Raw genomic sequence first — 14718 nt, 5'->3', positions numbered from 1 at the left:
GGAGACGGTCCTGGCGGTTTCTGGACTTTCTTGGGGGCCGTGAAGCCTTCTTCACAACAATTGAACCGCTCTCCTTGAAGTTCTTGATGATCCGATAAATGGTTGATTTAGGTGCAATCCCTCCGACAGCAATATCCTTGCCTGTGAAGCCCTTTTTGTGCAAAGCAATGATGACGGCACGTGTTTCCTTGCATGTAACCATGGTTGACAGAGGAAGAACAATGATTCCAAGCACCACCCTCCTTTTGAAGCTTCCAGTCTGTTATTCAAACTCAATCAACATGGCAGTGTGATCTCCAGCCTTGTCCTCGTCAACACTCACACCTGTGTTTTAACGAGAGAATCACTGACATGTCAGCTGGTCCTTTTTGTGGCAGGGCTGAAATGCAGTGGAAATGTTTTTTGGGGGATTTAGTTCATTTGCATGGCAAAGAGGGACTGAAATTAATTGCAATTCATCTGATCACTCTTCATAATATTCTGGACTATATGTAAATAGCCATCATACAAACTGAGGCAGCAGTTTGTCATTATTAATATTTGTCATTCTCAAAACTTTTGGCCACGACTGTATATTCACTTCGACACAGCAGACGGCAACATTCCCTCCGACACAGCAGACGACAACATTCCCTCCGACACAGCAGACGACAACATTCCCTCCGACACAGGAGACGACAACATTCCCTCCGACACAGGAGACGACAACATTCCCTCCGACACAGGAGACGACAACATTCCCTCCGACACTGCAGACGACAACATTCCCTCCAACACAGCAGACGACAACATTCCCTCCGACACAGGAGACGACAACATTCCCTCCGACACAGGAGACGACAACATTCCCTCCGACACAGGAGACGACAACATTCCCTCCGACACAGGAGACGACAACATTCCCTCCGACACTGCAGACGACAACATTCCCTCCGACACTGCAGACGACAACATTCCCTCCAACACTGCAGACGACAACATTCCCTCCAACACTGCAGACGACAACATTCCCTCCAACACTGCAGACGACAAGATTCCCTCCGACACTGCAGACGACAACATTCCCTCCAACACTGCAGACGACAACATTCCCTCCAACACTGCAGACGACAAGATTCCCTCCAACACTGCAGACGACAGACCGAGTGAAGGCAACTGGGGGTAACCAGTGGATACATGTAGTTATGGTTAAGAGGCCTACAACTTTTCTTTACACTGGGAATTAAGATCAAAATGTCAACTTTATAAAAACATTCTTTTATTTTGCAATTTCCATTCTTGAAATGTATGATGCTAGTAGAATTAACAGTAATTTTGGGATGTTAAAAATATAGAACATTTCTGAAAAGTAGAAATGAAAGTAAGGTAACACTTATGTGCTCAAATGTTTGTTTTTTTAAATGGCAAATTCCTCCAGTTAGATAAAACAAAAACAGTGATGTAATGTTATGCATAATGGAAATTGTAACATTCCTCTTATTTCCTGATTTTAAGGGTAGACTATATGAATTCATCTACTTGTAGAGGTCTATACACAAGAAATCACCCTGCTATGCATGCCGAGTGTACTTTTGAACAATAGATTGTGTTTTAAATGCAGTTCTGCTAAAATGTATTGCCAAGCATTTGCGCAACATGTATATTTTTTAACTAGGCAACTCGGTTAAGAACAAATGTCTTATTTACAATGACTGCCAAGGAACAGTGGCTAAACTCCCTTGTTCAGGGGCAGAACAACATATTTTTTTACCTTGTCAGCTCGGGGATTCGATCTAGCAAACTTTCGGTTACTCGTCCAACACTCTCATCACTAGGCTACCTGCGTATATGGGCAACTAGGCTAAAGACATGTTTTAGACACATTAAAAGAGACCCAAACAATACCTTAACCTAAAATATAATGAAAAACAAAAAGAAGCTACAAGTACTTTCTGTGTATGATCATTCCTTCCTATACAGAATGTCTGCATGGCAAGCTGGTGAAAATGATTTCTGTGTATGATCACTCCTTCCTATACAGAATGTCTGCATGGCAAGCTGGTGAAAATGATTTCTGTGTATGATCACTCCTTCCTATACAGAATGTCTGCATGGCAAGCTGGTGAAAATGATTTCTGTGTATGATCACTCCGTCCTATACAGAATGTCTGCATGGCAAGCTGGTGAAAATGATTTCTGTGTATGATCATTCCTTCCTATACAGAATGTCTGCATGGCAAGCTGGTGAAAATGATTTCTGTGTATGGTCACTCCTTCCTATACAGAATGTCTGCATGGCAAGCTGGTGAAAATGATTTCTGTGTATGGTCACTCCTTCCTATACAGAATGTCTGCATGGCAAGCTGGTGAAAATGATTTCTGTGTAGGATCACTCCTTCCTATACAGAATGTCTGCATGGCAAGCTGGTGAAAATGATTTGTGTATGATCACTCCTTCCTATACAGAATGTCTGCATGGCGAAAATGATTTCTGTGTATGATCACTCCTTCCTATACAGAATGTCTGCATGGCAAGCTGGTGAAAATGATTTCTGTGTATGATCACTCCTTCCTATACAGAATGTCTGCATGGCAAGCTGGTGAAAATGAGTTCTATGGCTTAGAACAAAGCAAGTGTGAGTACACAAGAGTCACAAAAACATAAAACAGAAACATATTATATAACATTGTTCAATATAATACTGTATGTAGTAAGTGTCTAATTCGATACCATTACAAAAGGTATTGAAAATATCATAATACTGACTTATTTGAAAGGATTGGCACACCTGACCTCTTTATATACACACTACACTGTGACCCAGACATTATACAAATCAGTCTGGGGTGGTTTTCAGCAGTTGCCATGGTGACACGGTGTGGATCTTCTTTTTCTACCTCCTGTCAGACCATTGGCTGATCTGGGTTCAGCTTGCAGTAATGAAGGGGAGACTATTTCCTGCTTAGTCTCCTACAGTTTGGCAGTGAGATTAAGCGCCAAAAGAGGACCCCTCTCCTCACCACTACTGGGGACCTAACTCCCTAAGCCATCACCTTGTCTACTCATTTTACAAAATTGAGAAGAAAAAAAAATGTATAGCTGGTGTACACACGCAAAAACAGGCACGCAGACAGTCTTGCACACACAAAATTGCTAGCTCAAATACACACCCATACATAAAAAAACAAGCACAAACACACAAGCATGCACAAAGATGAACAAACAAGCTCAGAGCGTTCCTTTATTCCACTCAGAACTTTGTAAACAGATTTAAGGATGTTATTTTTTTTGCGATCAACTAAGGTCTAAGGACCAATTTGAATTGAACGTGAAGCTTTGCTTCTATTTATGGTTAACGGACTTTTGGAAGGAAGCTTTAAACCTGATGACGTGCAGGCAGGACACATGGCGTGGTTGATGGGACCCCAGCCGCCGTCTTGGAGCCAGTGGTGATTAACAACGTAAAACCCTCCCCACCCAGTCCTGCCTCGGCCCAACCTCCAGGCCTGAATGACGAAAGCATCCAAGGGACAGGGATACAGCCCTCTGCCTCATTATTATTATTATCATCATCATCATTCACATTAGTATCAAGCCTTATCATCAATCTTATCTGTCTTTACCATGGAGTTGTATGTAGCCGAAGTGGGGGACATGGAGAGTCTGAAGGAGTGTTTATGTGGGGGTTATGAGGGGCAGTTTTTGTCCTTGATGTCCACTGTAGGATGGGGGTCGCTGGAGTTCTGCTGTGTTCTGAGGGGAAGAGTTGGTGTTGGAGGGATAGAGGGGTAAGTTTCATTCTTCTCCAGGGGTTCTAGTGGGGTCTTCACAGCTCTGTGTCTGCCAAGTTGGCGGTGGAGTGGCCGTTGGTGGGAGGGGGCTGGGTCTTGGCGGCCTCTTGGGAATCCCCGTTAGCGGGCTTCTCCCGGGTCTCAAGGGGGTTGAGAGGCGCCACAGACACCAGGGTGTTCCCCTGGTTCTCCTCATCCACTGGGTACGCATCTTCAGCCTGGGCAAACACAAACACGATCAACATAACATCAACATGCTGCTGGACTATTAGAAACAAACGTGAATGGATATATTTAAGAATGTTCTACTGTATACAGTACACACCACCGATTTGGAATGTTAGAATCTAATAATCACTGGAATCGATTGAAAGTATCAAAAACCCTTCGAGGAGTTGAGCTGCAGTTGGGTTTGAGCTACAGTAGTGACTGAACTAAAGCAGTGACGTCCGCAATATGGCTCTACTCTCTGGGTTTCTCTCTAAGGCACATACCTGGTGAGGGTTTTCATCATGTGACCTCAGTGGTCTTAGAAAAAAAACAGCTGTAGCTCTTTGGAAAGGAGATGAAACCGTTACACGCACACACACAGCTGTGTAGATCTCATTATATAGGGTGTGTGCTGCTGGAACTCACAGTGTTACTGTAAGTTCTCCCGAGTGGTGCATTGGTCTAAGACACTGCATCTTAGTGCTAAAGGAGTCACTACAGACACCCTGGTTTGAATCCAGGCTCTATCACAACCGGCTGTGGTTGGAAGTCCCACAGAGCAGCACACAATTGGCCCAGCATTGTCCAGGTTTGGCCGGTGTAGGCCGTCATTGTAAATGCTAATTTGTTCTTAACTGATTTGCCTAGATAAATCAAGGTTAAAAAAAAATTTTATGAAAAAATTAATAAAAGTTCCTCTGTGACAGTTTGCCAGAACTTTCCAAATGACAAGGCTGGCAACAATTCCTCTAAAATAAAGTGTTTTATTTTCCCATTTTGATTTGTATGCCTGCAAAAATGTGTATTATATTTTTTGGGAATGTACAATTTTATTGAAAGCACCGAGCTTTGCATGTTGAATTAATGGAACACAGGTCAGTGAAAACATTGTTTGAAATCACACAATGCTAAAAACTCCATTAAGCTGCACAGTGTACCATCTACAATCAAATCATTGACCATTTAACCCGGTGGAGCTTCAGCTAAGGGGATAGGGCACATCTGGCCCATGCTCAAGGTTAATCAGTGCTGCAATACAATACAGTACAATTAATGGGTACCACCCTAAGGTCATACACGAATGAGATCTAGGTAGCCTACATATTGCAACTAGAATCTAGATGCATTGAAACAACGGTCAACTCAATCAGCCTGACTGACCGGTGTCTGTATATAGCCTGTCTTTTTACTGTTATTTTATTTCTTTACTTACCTATTGTTCACCTAACACCTTTTTTTGCACTATTGGTTAGAGCCTGTAAGTAAGCATTTCACTGTAAGGTCTACCTACACCTGTTGTAGTCGGCACACATGACAACTTTGATTTGATTTGACTAAGTAAATAGCCTAACAACGATGACTGACCAGCCTCATGCCCTTGGCGTTGTGTCTGCAGTGTTTCTTCAGACAGTAGCCTCCGATGAGGGCAGCAGCCAGCAGCAGGCCACTGATGAGCAGAGACACCAGCACGGTGGAAGAGTGTTTACCCCACTGAGGAGCTGCATTCACCACACCCAGCTACAGAGCAAAAAATACATTGAGAGAAAGAGAGAATGAACAAACGATAAATAAATAAATAGAGAGACAGAGATGACTGGTTAATACTGAGTTATATAATCATAGTGACCCTACTGCAAATATGTTATATTTAACATTTCTCAGGCAATTAGACTTTCAAACATACAAAAAACACAGAACATCTAAACAGATGAAAAGGCTTTCATCAGTTGGCAGACATATTGGATTTCGCAGGGAAAGTTGCCTTTCATAGAGTGGTGGGTAGATGGACCAGAAATGGGCAAAATGTGCCACCAAAAGGTTAGCTAGCTAACTAAAAAAGCTTGGCAGATGACAGATGCTGAAAGCAGTCAAAGAAGGAGACATTTACGACATAGACGGTAGATTTTTTGCTGGCTTGCAGAGACGTTAGCTTCGTACACAATCTTGTCATCAGCAGTGTATATGTAAAGCTAAACTAATTGTCAATTATGACATTGACAGTTTTCAAATTGGTGACCTTGCTAGCCAGTGGCAATGAATTGGTGACCTTGCTAGCCAGTGGCAATTAATTGGTGACCTTGCTTGCCAGTGGCAATGCAGCAAATACATTCCAAAAATAAAAGACATGCAGCTAGCTACTCTGCTCATGAATCTAGGATTGCTTGCTAGCCAATGTGCTAACCTAGATCCCACCAGATCTATTGCCAATTGAACTCCATTGCTGATTGTATTATTTTTTAACCCTTATTTTACCAGGTAAGTTGACTGAACACATTCTCATTCACAGCAACGACCTGGGAAATAGTTACAGGGGAGAGAAGGGGGGATGAATGAGCCAATTGGAAACATGGCATGACAATAATGATAGCACCAACCGTCTTAACCTTAGCCTCACTCATTGGCATGACAATGAGTGGCAAGAGGTTGACATGATTAGTTCAGGCACAGTTCAATATGGCTGTTCAAGTGATTAAAGTGAATGGGCTCAATAACTGTATCTAGGAGGGGACCAAGACAACATCACAGAGAGATGGTGGGGAGGAGGGACTCTCGCCAGCGTTGTGGTCACAGAGCTGTGTCAGTTGGTAGAGGCCTCATTGGGGTGAAGGGGACTCTGGGAAGCTGGGGGAGATTCCTCACCCTGGTAACGGGACTGTTCACTCCCGGGTTTTATATTAAATCCAAGTGATTTGTAAGTCGGGCCTTGTGTTTCCCTTCCCCGTTTGGTTCTTTATACTCGCTGTGTCTCTCCTATAAACAAATTGCTATCGCGGTTGCTATGAAACAACTAACTAAAGCCGTCATGGCACTCGTGTCACAGTACATTCAGAGTCGTATAGAAAACATAGTATAACATGAATAAATACAGTATTGAACACTCCATCTCTAGTGCTAACAGGGATCATACCTGGCCCTTGATGTCCTGGCTGTTCAGGCTCTCTGACAAATCTTTGACTCCACCTGTTAGGGGAGAGACAAATGGCAGTTGTGAAAAAGGCACCTTTCAATTTCCAATAATCAAATAGTCTCATCATTCAAATATTCAAAGCCCCCCCCCCAAAAAAAAATAAAAAAATGAATTGAACACATTATAGTACGACAGACAATACAGGTAAATCTACCATTAGAGCGTGTCAAAACCAGTGTGTTAGAGTTCTCCTCCTGGAACAGTTTAAGGTTGCAGTCTCCTGTGCACCAGGCTGAATCCTCCATGATTCTCTTGGTCACTGACTATGGGAAAAACATTTCAGATTAACGATCATATCGTTTTGCTCACTATTTGAACTATAAAACATACAATTATTTATAATGTGTTAAAACCCCAACACTGATTTCTAATCTGTTTGTTCTCACAGACAGGCGGGGTTCCCTACAGTCTTTTGGCATGCCCTGTTGTACAGTGAGTATAAGGAACTTGGCTGCTCAGACTGTGTTGGTGGTGTCCTAAGCAGGGCATGTCAATCCTCATCTGAACATCACCACACCAAACACACAATGACGCCTGTATTTGAGCCGTCTGCTGCTTTCCCACAAATGTACACTATGCTCTCTCTCGGGATTCTCTCCCTCTCTGTAGTGTTGATACCTCCCAGGTGCTTCACAGTAGACTTGCAGCGTGTTAAAGGTTACTGTAGGTGTAACGTCTGCTTCCAACTCACACTCTCAAATACGTAGATCTCCTGAACGCAGCTCACTTTCCAACCCACCTTACAGCTCACACTCTCAAACACATAGATCCCCTGAACGCAGCTCACTCTCCAGATCCCAATCGCCTGAATTCTGATCACCTGTTCACACACCTGTATGTCATTATCACACACTATTTAGTTCAGTTCTTTGCACCCCGTCATTGTGAGGTATTGTTTGTTTTGTGACACACTTCTATTCGGAGCCCTGGGTTTCCTGTCATTTACACCCATGTATAATAGTTTTTGCCTGCCTCACTAACGATGCCTTTTGCCTGTATTTCCTGTTATTGACCTCCTGCCTGATCTCCTGGACGACATTACTAGCCTTTTCCCTGCCTGTACTGTTGTCTTTTTGGATCCCTGTATATGACCTTCTGCCCAGCTACCTGCCTCCTCCTGTGGTCCTTTACAATAAACACCTGCTGCGCCCTGCACTTGAAACTAGCTCTCTGTCTTCCATCGTGTTCATTACAGTAGGCTGTTATGTCCGTGCGTTCACCACGCCATATGCCTTTGCGTAATGGAAGAGACTCACTCATTCACCAGTGACTTTTTAAAGCAGGGTTCCGGATCTCTATGTTCATTACAGTAGGCTGTTATGTCCGTGCGTTCACCACGCCATATGCCTTTGCGTAATGGAGGAGACTCACTCATTCACCAGTGACTTTTTAAAGCAGGGTTCCGGATCTCTATGTTCATTACAGTAGGCTGTTATGTCCGTGCGTTCACCACGCCATATGCCTTTGCGTAATGGAAGAGACTCACTCATTCACCAGTGACTTTTTAAAGCAGGGTTCCGGATCTCTATGTTCATTACAGTAGGCTGTTATGTCCGTGCGTTCACCACGCCATATGCCTTTGCGTAATGGAGGAGACTCACTCATTCACCAGTGACTTTTTAAAGCAGGGTTCCGGATCTCTATGTTCATTACAGTAGGCTGTTATGTCCGTGCGTTCACCACGCCATATGCCTTTGCGTAATGGAGGAGACTCACTCATTCACCAGTGACTTTTTAAAGCAGGGTTCCGGATCTCTATGTTCATCACAGTGGGCCTCTCAAATAAAATGTTATTTGTCACATGCGCCGAATACAACGGGTGTAGACTTTACTGTGAAATGCCTGCTTACGAACCCTTCCCAACAAGGCAGAGTAAAAAATGTATACTAAAAATAGTAACACAAGGGTAATAAATATGTATAATAGTACTGAAATATGATTCCATATGTGTTATTTTATAGTTTTGATGTCTTCACTATTATTCTACAATGTAGAAAATATTAAAAATAAAGAAAAAACCAATGAGTAGGTGTGTCCAAACTTTTGACTGGTACTGGATATATATTTACTGCAGATGACCATATTAATGGACACTACTCTAGGTGTGACAGGACCAAAGATTGAATCACCTGACAAAGTAAATGCATTTTCTTGTCTATACATAGTAGTCATCAGCATAAATTACCACACTTGCTTTTTAAATTACAAATGGTAAATAATTTGTAAAAATGTAGCAGAAGGGGCCTAGACAGCTGTCTTGCGGAATCCCACAGCTTAGGTGTATACTGTATGAGAAACTTCCATTAATAGAAATCTGTGTTCTTCTGGGTAGATAGCTTTCCATCCAGGATAGAGAAGTGGATGTGAATCCATAACACTTGAGTTTACCTGTCAATAGCACATGATCAATTACAGCGAAAGAAACACTAACGTCTAACAACACTGTACCCACTAATTTCCTGTCATCCATACTCTTTAGCCAATCACCTGTCATTTGGGCTAAGGCCATACATGAACAAGGGAACAGCTTAGTAGAAGTTGAAGTCTGATTTGAAGCCGAAATCGAGGTTGGTAATCTGATGTCTAGAAGAAGTGCTTTGACATATGTAATAATAGTATGAACTTTCTGTACAAAAAAAGTATAGATAAAACACAAAAAAGTCACTAAATAGCAAAGTCGGGTAGGAACTCAAAAGATGTCACCCTTCTCCGTCGCGCCTCACTCTTAAACCACGACTCCATGTCTGCATTTCTATTTCTAGGTCTGCCAGAGTGCTGTTTTCTATTGACATTTGAGTGAGACTAATGTGTCTGTTCTTCATAACAATTGTGTTATTATTAGGTGCTGCTATTTATAGGGAGTGTTGACTGGTTCTTCAGAAAAAGGGACTGCTTCTCATGGGAATTTACAGGGCACATTGTTTTGAGACTACATTACATGACTTTTCTCATTGAGAGATTTTCCTCTTCTTTGGAATGGATCTCGTTTAATGGAAAGGGAAAGGGGAGTTGCCAGCGACTCATGCTACACCCCTACTATTCTTCCACTGACCTTAGACCCCTAAAGCCCACAGAGGCGTCCAGGGAGGAGACATCAGTCCTCCTCCTCATTTATCTCCCATGACGACAGATGGACGGATGATTTAGAACTCCTAAAGAATATCTGAGAAAACATCTGCCTTTATCAGGCCCCATATTTCCAACGAGCAGTTTGAGACGTATTAATCTTCCCGTGGCTAAGTGGAATGAAACAGAGACTTCCTCCCGGGCCAAGGTGCTGGGAGCCAGATAAGGGCCAGGGTATAAAGGAATGGGGCACCAGGATTGAGGGGTAAGGGGCCACAACTTTTTCCTCCTGTCTGTATCTCTGTCTGTATGTCGGTCTCACGGGTAGCTGGTTGGTACAGGTTGATATCTCTGTTAGTGTTGTGGTTGGGAAAAGAGTACAGCACAGTATACACTGGTAGAGGACGGGGGAGGGTAACTGTACCAGAGATACCCTTGTTAATGGCTTAGACTATACTGTACTGTAACAGATGAGACCTGGTCATGTGGTACACCACAGAGGCTAATAGGGCATGTGAAAAGCCCATAAGGATGTATTTCATAACAACAGTAAAACATGTCGATACTCACACAGCTAGTTTCTGAAGAAAGCTCCACCTTGACTGTATCTTTGTCCTTCACTGCCTCCTTGTCCACACACTCAACAGTGGGCTGCAGAAACAGAGACGGCAGCTTTCAACTCAGTAATTGACATCAGTTTTGTAAACGTATCTCTCCATTCACTAATCATCTGCTACATTCCCTCAAATCAAATCAAATTTGATTGGTCACAGGTGTTTAGCAGACGTTATTGGGTGTAGCGAAGTGCTTGTGTTTCTAGCTGCGACAGTGCAGTAATATCTAACAATTTCACAACATTCACCCAATACACACAATGGAATGAAATTAAGAATATATAAATATATGGTATATCTGAGCAATGTCAGAGTGGCATAGACTAAGATACAGTAGAATAGTATAGAATACTGTATATACAGTACATAAGAGATGAGTAATGCAAGATACGTAAACATTATTAAAGAGACTAGTGTTCCATTTATTAAAGTGGCCAGTGATTTCAAGTCTATGTATATTGGCAGCATCCCCTTTACATTGAATTATGATACAGGAAATTTGAAAGAAATGTACTGTCTTGAGCCTTCTTTTAGCACGTTAATATGATACAGCATCTAAATGCATTGTAGGCATTCCCCACCATGATGTAGTTGGGTATTACTCACAAGAACAAAAACAGGGGCCTGATGCACAACAGGTGCGCCCGGGTCATCAGTAGCTTCAGTGCCCTGTGTGTCGACACCAGGTCCAGCTGTGGTGCCAGAGGTGTCACCTGTGGCTAAGGGGTCATGATCTGGCACCATGGAGGTGAAGGCAGTGTCCTGGTCTGGTACTGGAGTGAAGGTAGTGTCCTGGTCTGGTACTGGAGTACTGGTCCCAGAAGTGTTGTCAGCTGTGGAGTTAGCGACAGTAGTGGCCTTGTCGTCTACAGGGGCTTGGGGTTCGATGGTGGCATCAGTACCTGTTTTTTTAAAACGTTTTTTAAAATTGAAAACATACCGTTCTGAATACCCAGTCCCCTTGACCACCCTCCGGAATCCTCACAATCCCTTTAGCACCTCACAATCCTCACAATCCCATCCACATGCCCCATCACAACCCTAGTTTTTGACCTATCCTAACCCAGTCACCTGATGGAAGACAATGGAAGGGAAGAAGTAAACAAACAAACATGCAACAGGTACTGGTAGAGACGAACTTACTGGACAGGTGGACAGGACAACGTATAATAACAAACCGACAGTTGTGAAAGGGAGGTGACCAAACGAATGGTCAAGTGGATTGAAGTTCATTTAGGAGGAAGACTGTTATTGGGGACGAGTTGTGTTCGGTTTTAGCGACATCTTTCTTTGTCAACACAATTTGTATCTAGTTCGATGTTCTTTAAATAGAGAAGGAAATGAAGAACAAAAAGTAAGAGGACTATCAGATAAAATAATAATAAACATCAGTACCTTGAGTGTCGTCTGCGTGGGCTGCGACTCCTAAACCGGCAGAGCAGTGTGATCGTTAGAACTCTGAGCACTAGGCCTAGTAGCTCTGCTGAGGTTATAAATGTCATTAAATGCATTACGAATGGGTGGAATGTAATTCACTTATAGATGATTGACCATTGGTTAATGGAAAGGTATTATACTCATTACTCTACCCTATAGTCATTATCCAGAGCTATACAAAGTCTCTACTTCTATCAATATTATGTTCCTATCATTTTAATAGGAGCAGTAAAAAGCCCATCTTAAAATCATGATCCTTTGTCATCTCCTTGGATCCTCCATAGCTTATAGGCCTAACTACTGACTTCAAAGGATTGATGTGGACTTTGGTCAAGGATCTTACCTGTTGCATCTGTGGGTGCAGTACCCAGGGCGTCTGTGGGTGCAGTACCCAGGGCGTCTGTGGGTGCAGCCCCCGGGGTGTCTGTGGGTGCAGCCCCCGGGGTGTCTGTGGGTGCAGCACCTGGGGCGGCTGTGGGTGCAGCACCTGGGGCGGCTGTGGGTGCAGCACCTGGGGCGGCTGTGGGTGCAGCACCCGGGGCGGCTGTGGGTGCAGCACCCGGGGCATCTTTGGCATCGGATGTATAAGGTGTATCAGTGGAATCTTGACAGTGAACTTCATCTGGGTGAGAGAAACCAACATGAATCAACATGCAGACCTGATACCATTGCTAAGATACACTATATGACCAGAAGTATGTGGACACCTGCTTGTTGAACATCTCATACCAATATCATGGGCATTAATATGGAGCTGGTCCTCTCTTTGCTGCTACAACAGCCTCCAGTCTTCTGGGAAGGCTTTCCACTAGATGTTGGAACATTGCTTCCATTCAGCCAAAAGAGTATAAGTGAGATCGGGCACTGATGTTGGGCAATTAGGCATGGCTCGCAGTCAGCATTCCAATTAATAACGCAGGTGTTTGATGGGGTTGAGGTCGGGGCTCTGTGCAGGCCAGTTAAATTCTTCCACACCGATCTCGACAAACCAGTTCTGTATGGACCTTGCTTTGTGCCTGGGGGCCTAGTCATGCTGAAACAGGAAAGGGCATTTCCCAAAATGTTGCCACAAAGTTAGAAGCACAGGATCTAGAATGTCATTGTATGCTGTAGCGTTAAGGTTTCCCTTCATTAGAATAACAGCCCCAGGCCATTATTCCTCCTCCACCAAACTTTAAAGATGGCACTATGCATTGGAGCAGGTAGTGTGATTCATCACTCCAGAGAACGCTTTTCCACTGCTCCAGAGTCCAGAGGACAGACAATTTCTACGCGCAACGTGCTTCAGCAGTCGGGGGTGACATTTTGTGAGCTTGAGTGGCCTACCACCTTTCGGCTGAGCCTTTGTTGCTCCTAGATGTTTCCACATCACAATAGCAGCACTTACAGTTTACCGGGGCCGTTCTAGCAGGGTAGAAATTTAACGAACTGACTTGTTGGAAAGGTGGCATCCTATGACAGTGCCATGTTGAAAGTGACAGAGCTCTTCAGTAAGGCCATTATACTGCCAAAGTTTGTCTATGGAGATTGCATGGACGTGTGCTTGATTTTATACATCTGTCAGCAATGGATGTGGCTGAAATAGTCAAATCCACTCATTTGAAAGGGTATCCACATACTGGTGTGTATACAGTGTATGTAGCCTTGATCCAAGGCCTTTGTATACCTCACAGAAGGGAGAGCTCAAACACTTTTTATTTAGTGTTACTTTCCTTTCATAAAGTAGCTCGGCACTCTCAAAAAAATTTGTCCGTGGTAACTTACTTACTGTGGTAGCCCAGTTGTAGGTGTAGGTCTATGTGTCACCACCTAATGCTAACACAGCTATATACCCCAGATTCAGATGGCTAATTTGTGAGTTGACTTTTTTAGCACGTGGGTGGTGTGTTTGTGTGAATGTGGTCCGGGGGTGGAAGGCAGATTAACCCAGCCTGGCCCCCCGTGATTGCCACCCTGCGCCTCAGCCCACTGACCACCCCAACAGTGGACTGATTTTGGCTGTTTGCTCAGTAACCCTAGGTCGTTAATGGTCAAAGTGTGTGGTACTAGCCTCTACAGACTGCACAAATAAACCCTACCCTCTAAACTCAGGACCCCTGACTCTACACCGATCATCAGGGAAAATCACATTTATAAAATAAGATTAGTTAGCTGTTGCAGGCAAGCCTGGATGTTGGTAAAGTCAAGTGAAACTGTATACATTTTTTTTATCCATGTGAGTTTATATGAGGTCAATTTATTTAGGCCTATTTTATCATGTTTTGTTATTGTTGGAGGCTTATTGGTTCTACACTTGCTATTGGGGCCAGAGTGGACATTTACAAGATAACTGACAAATGTTGCTTTAAGCCTACCCTAGAATGATGATTCATAACGAGCAAGTACATTTTGAAAATCATTTGATATGATTTATCTGTCCAAATGTTGAGCAATTTCAGCATTGTTACAATGGGCAGATGAGCTAGCTTCTTAGAGATAGGGGGCAGTATTTTCACATCCGGATGAAAAGCGTTCCCAAAGTAAACTGCCTGTTATTCAGGCCCAGAAGCTAGAATATGCATATAATGAGTAGATATGGATAGAAAACACTCTAAAGTTTCTGAAACTGCTAAAATAATGTCTGTGAGTATAACAGAACTGATTTGGCAGGCG

The 14718-nt window shown here is 43.3% G+C and overlaps 1 protein-coding gene across 1 annotated transcript in view; it reads right to left on the bottom strand.

The window, feature by feature from the left end:
* Nucleotides 1-1236: 1236 nt before the first annotated feature.
* LOC118359973 (integumentary mucin C.1-like) overlaps nt 1237-14718 on the bottom strand; it is a 41464-nt gene continuing 27982 nt past the window's right edge. Inside the window, exons 2-9 of the mRNA XM_035738937.2 lie at nt 12410-12688; nt 12025-12054; nt 11236-11531; nt 10586-10666; nt 7104-7212; nt 6890-6942; nt 5347-5499; nt 1237-3989 (exon numbers count right to left, since the gene is read on the bottom strand). Of these exons, the coding sequence (XP_035594830.2) occupies nt 3807-3989; nt 5347-5499; nt 6890-6942; nt 7104-7212; nt 10586-10666; nt 11236-11531; nt 12025-12054; nt 12410-12688 (1184 nt within the window). The 3' untranslated portion in view covers nt 1237-3806. The remainder of the gene's footprint in view (nt 3990-5346; nt 5500-6889; nt 6943-7103; nt 7213-10585; nt 10667-11235; nt 11532-12024; nt 12055-12409; nt 12689-14718) is intronic.

This window comes from Oncorhynchus keta, chromosome 27 (genome assembly GCF_023373465.1).
Source record: "Oncorhynchus keta strain PuntledgeMale-10-30-2019 chromosome 27, Oket_V2, whole genome shotgun sequence".
Taxonomy (NCBI): Eukaryota; Metazoa; Chordata; class Actinopteri; order Salmoniformes; family Salmonidae; genus Oncorhynchus; species Oncorhynchus keta.
Note: the sequence above shows the minus strand (reverse complement) of the source record. Positions and strands in the feature narration are given on the sequence as shown.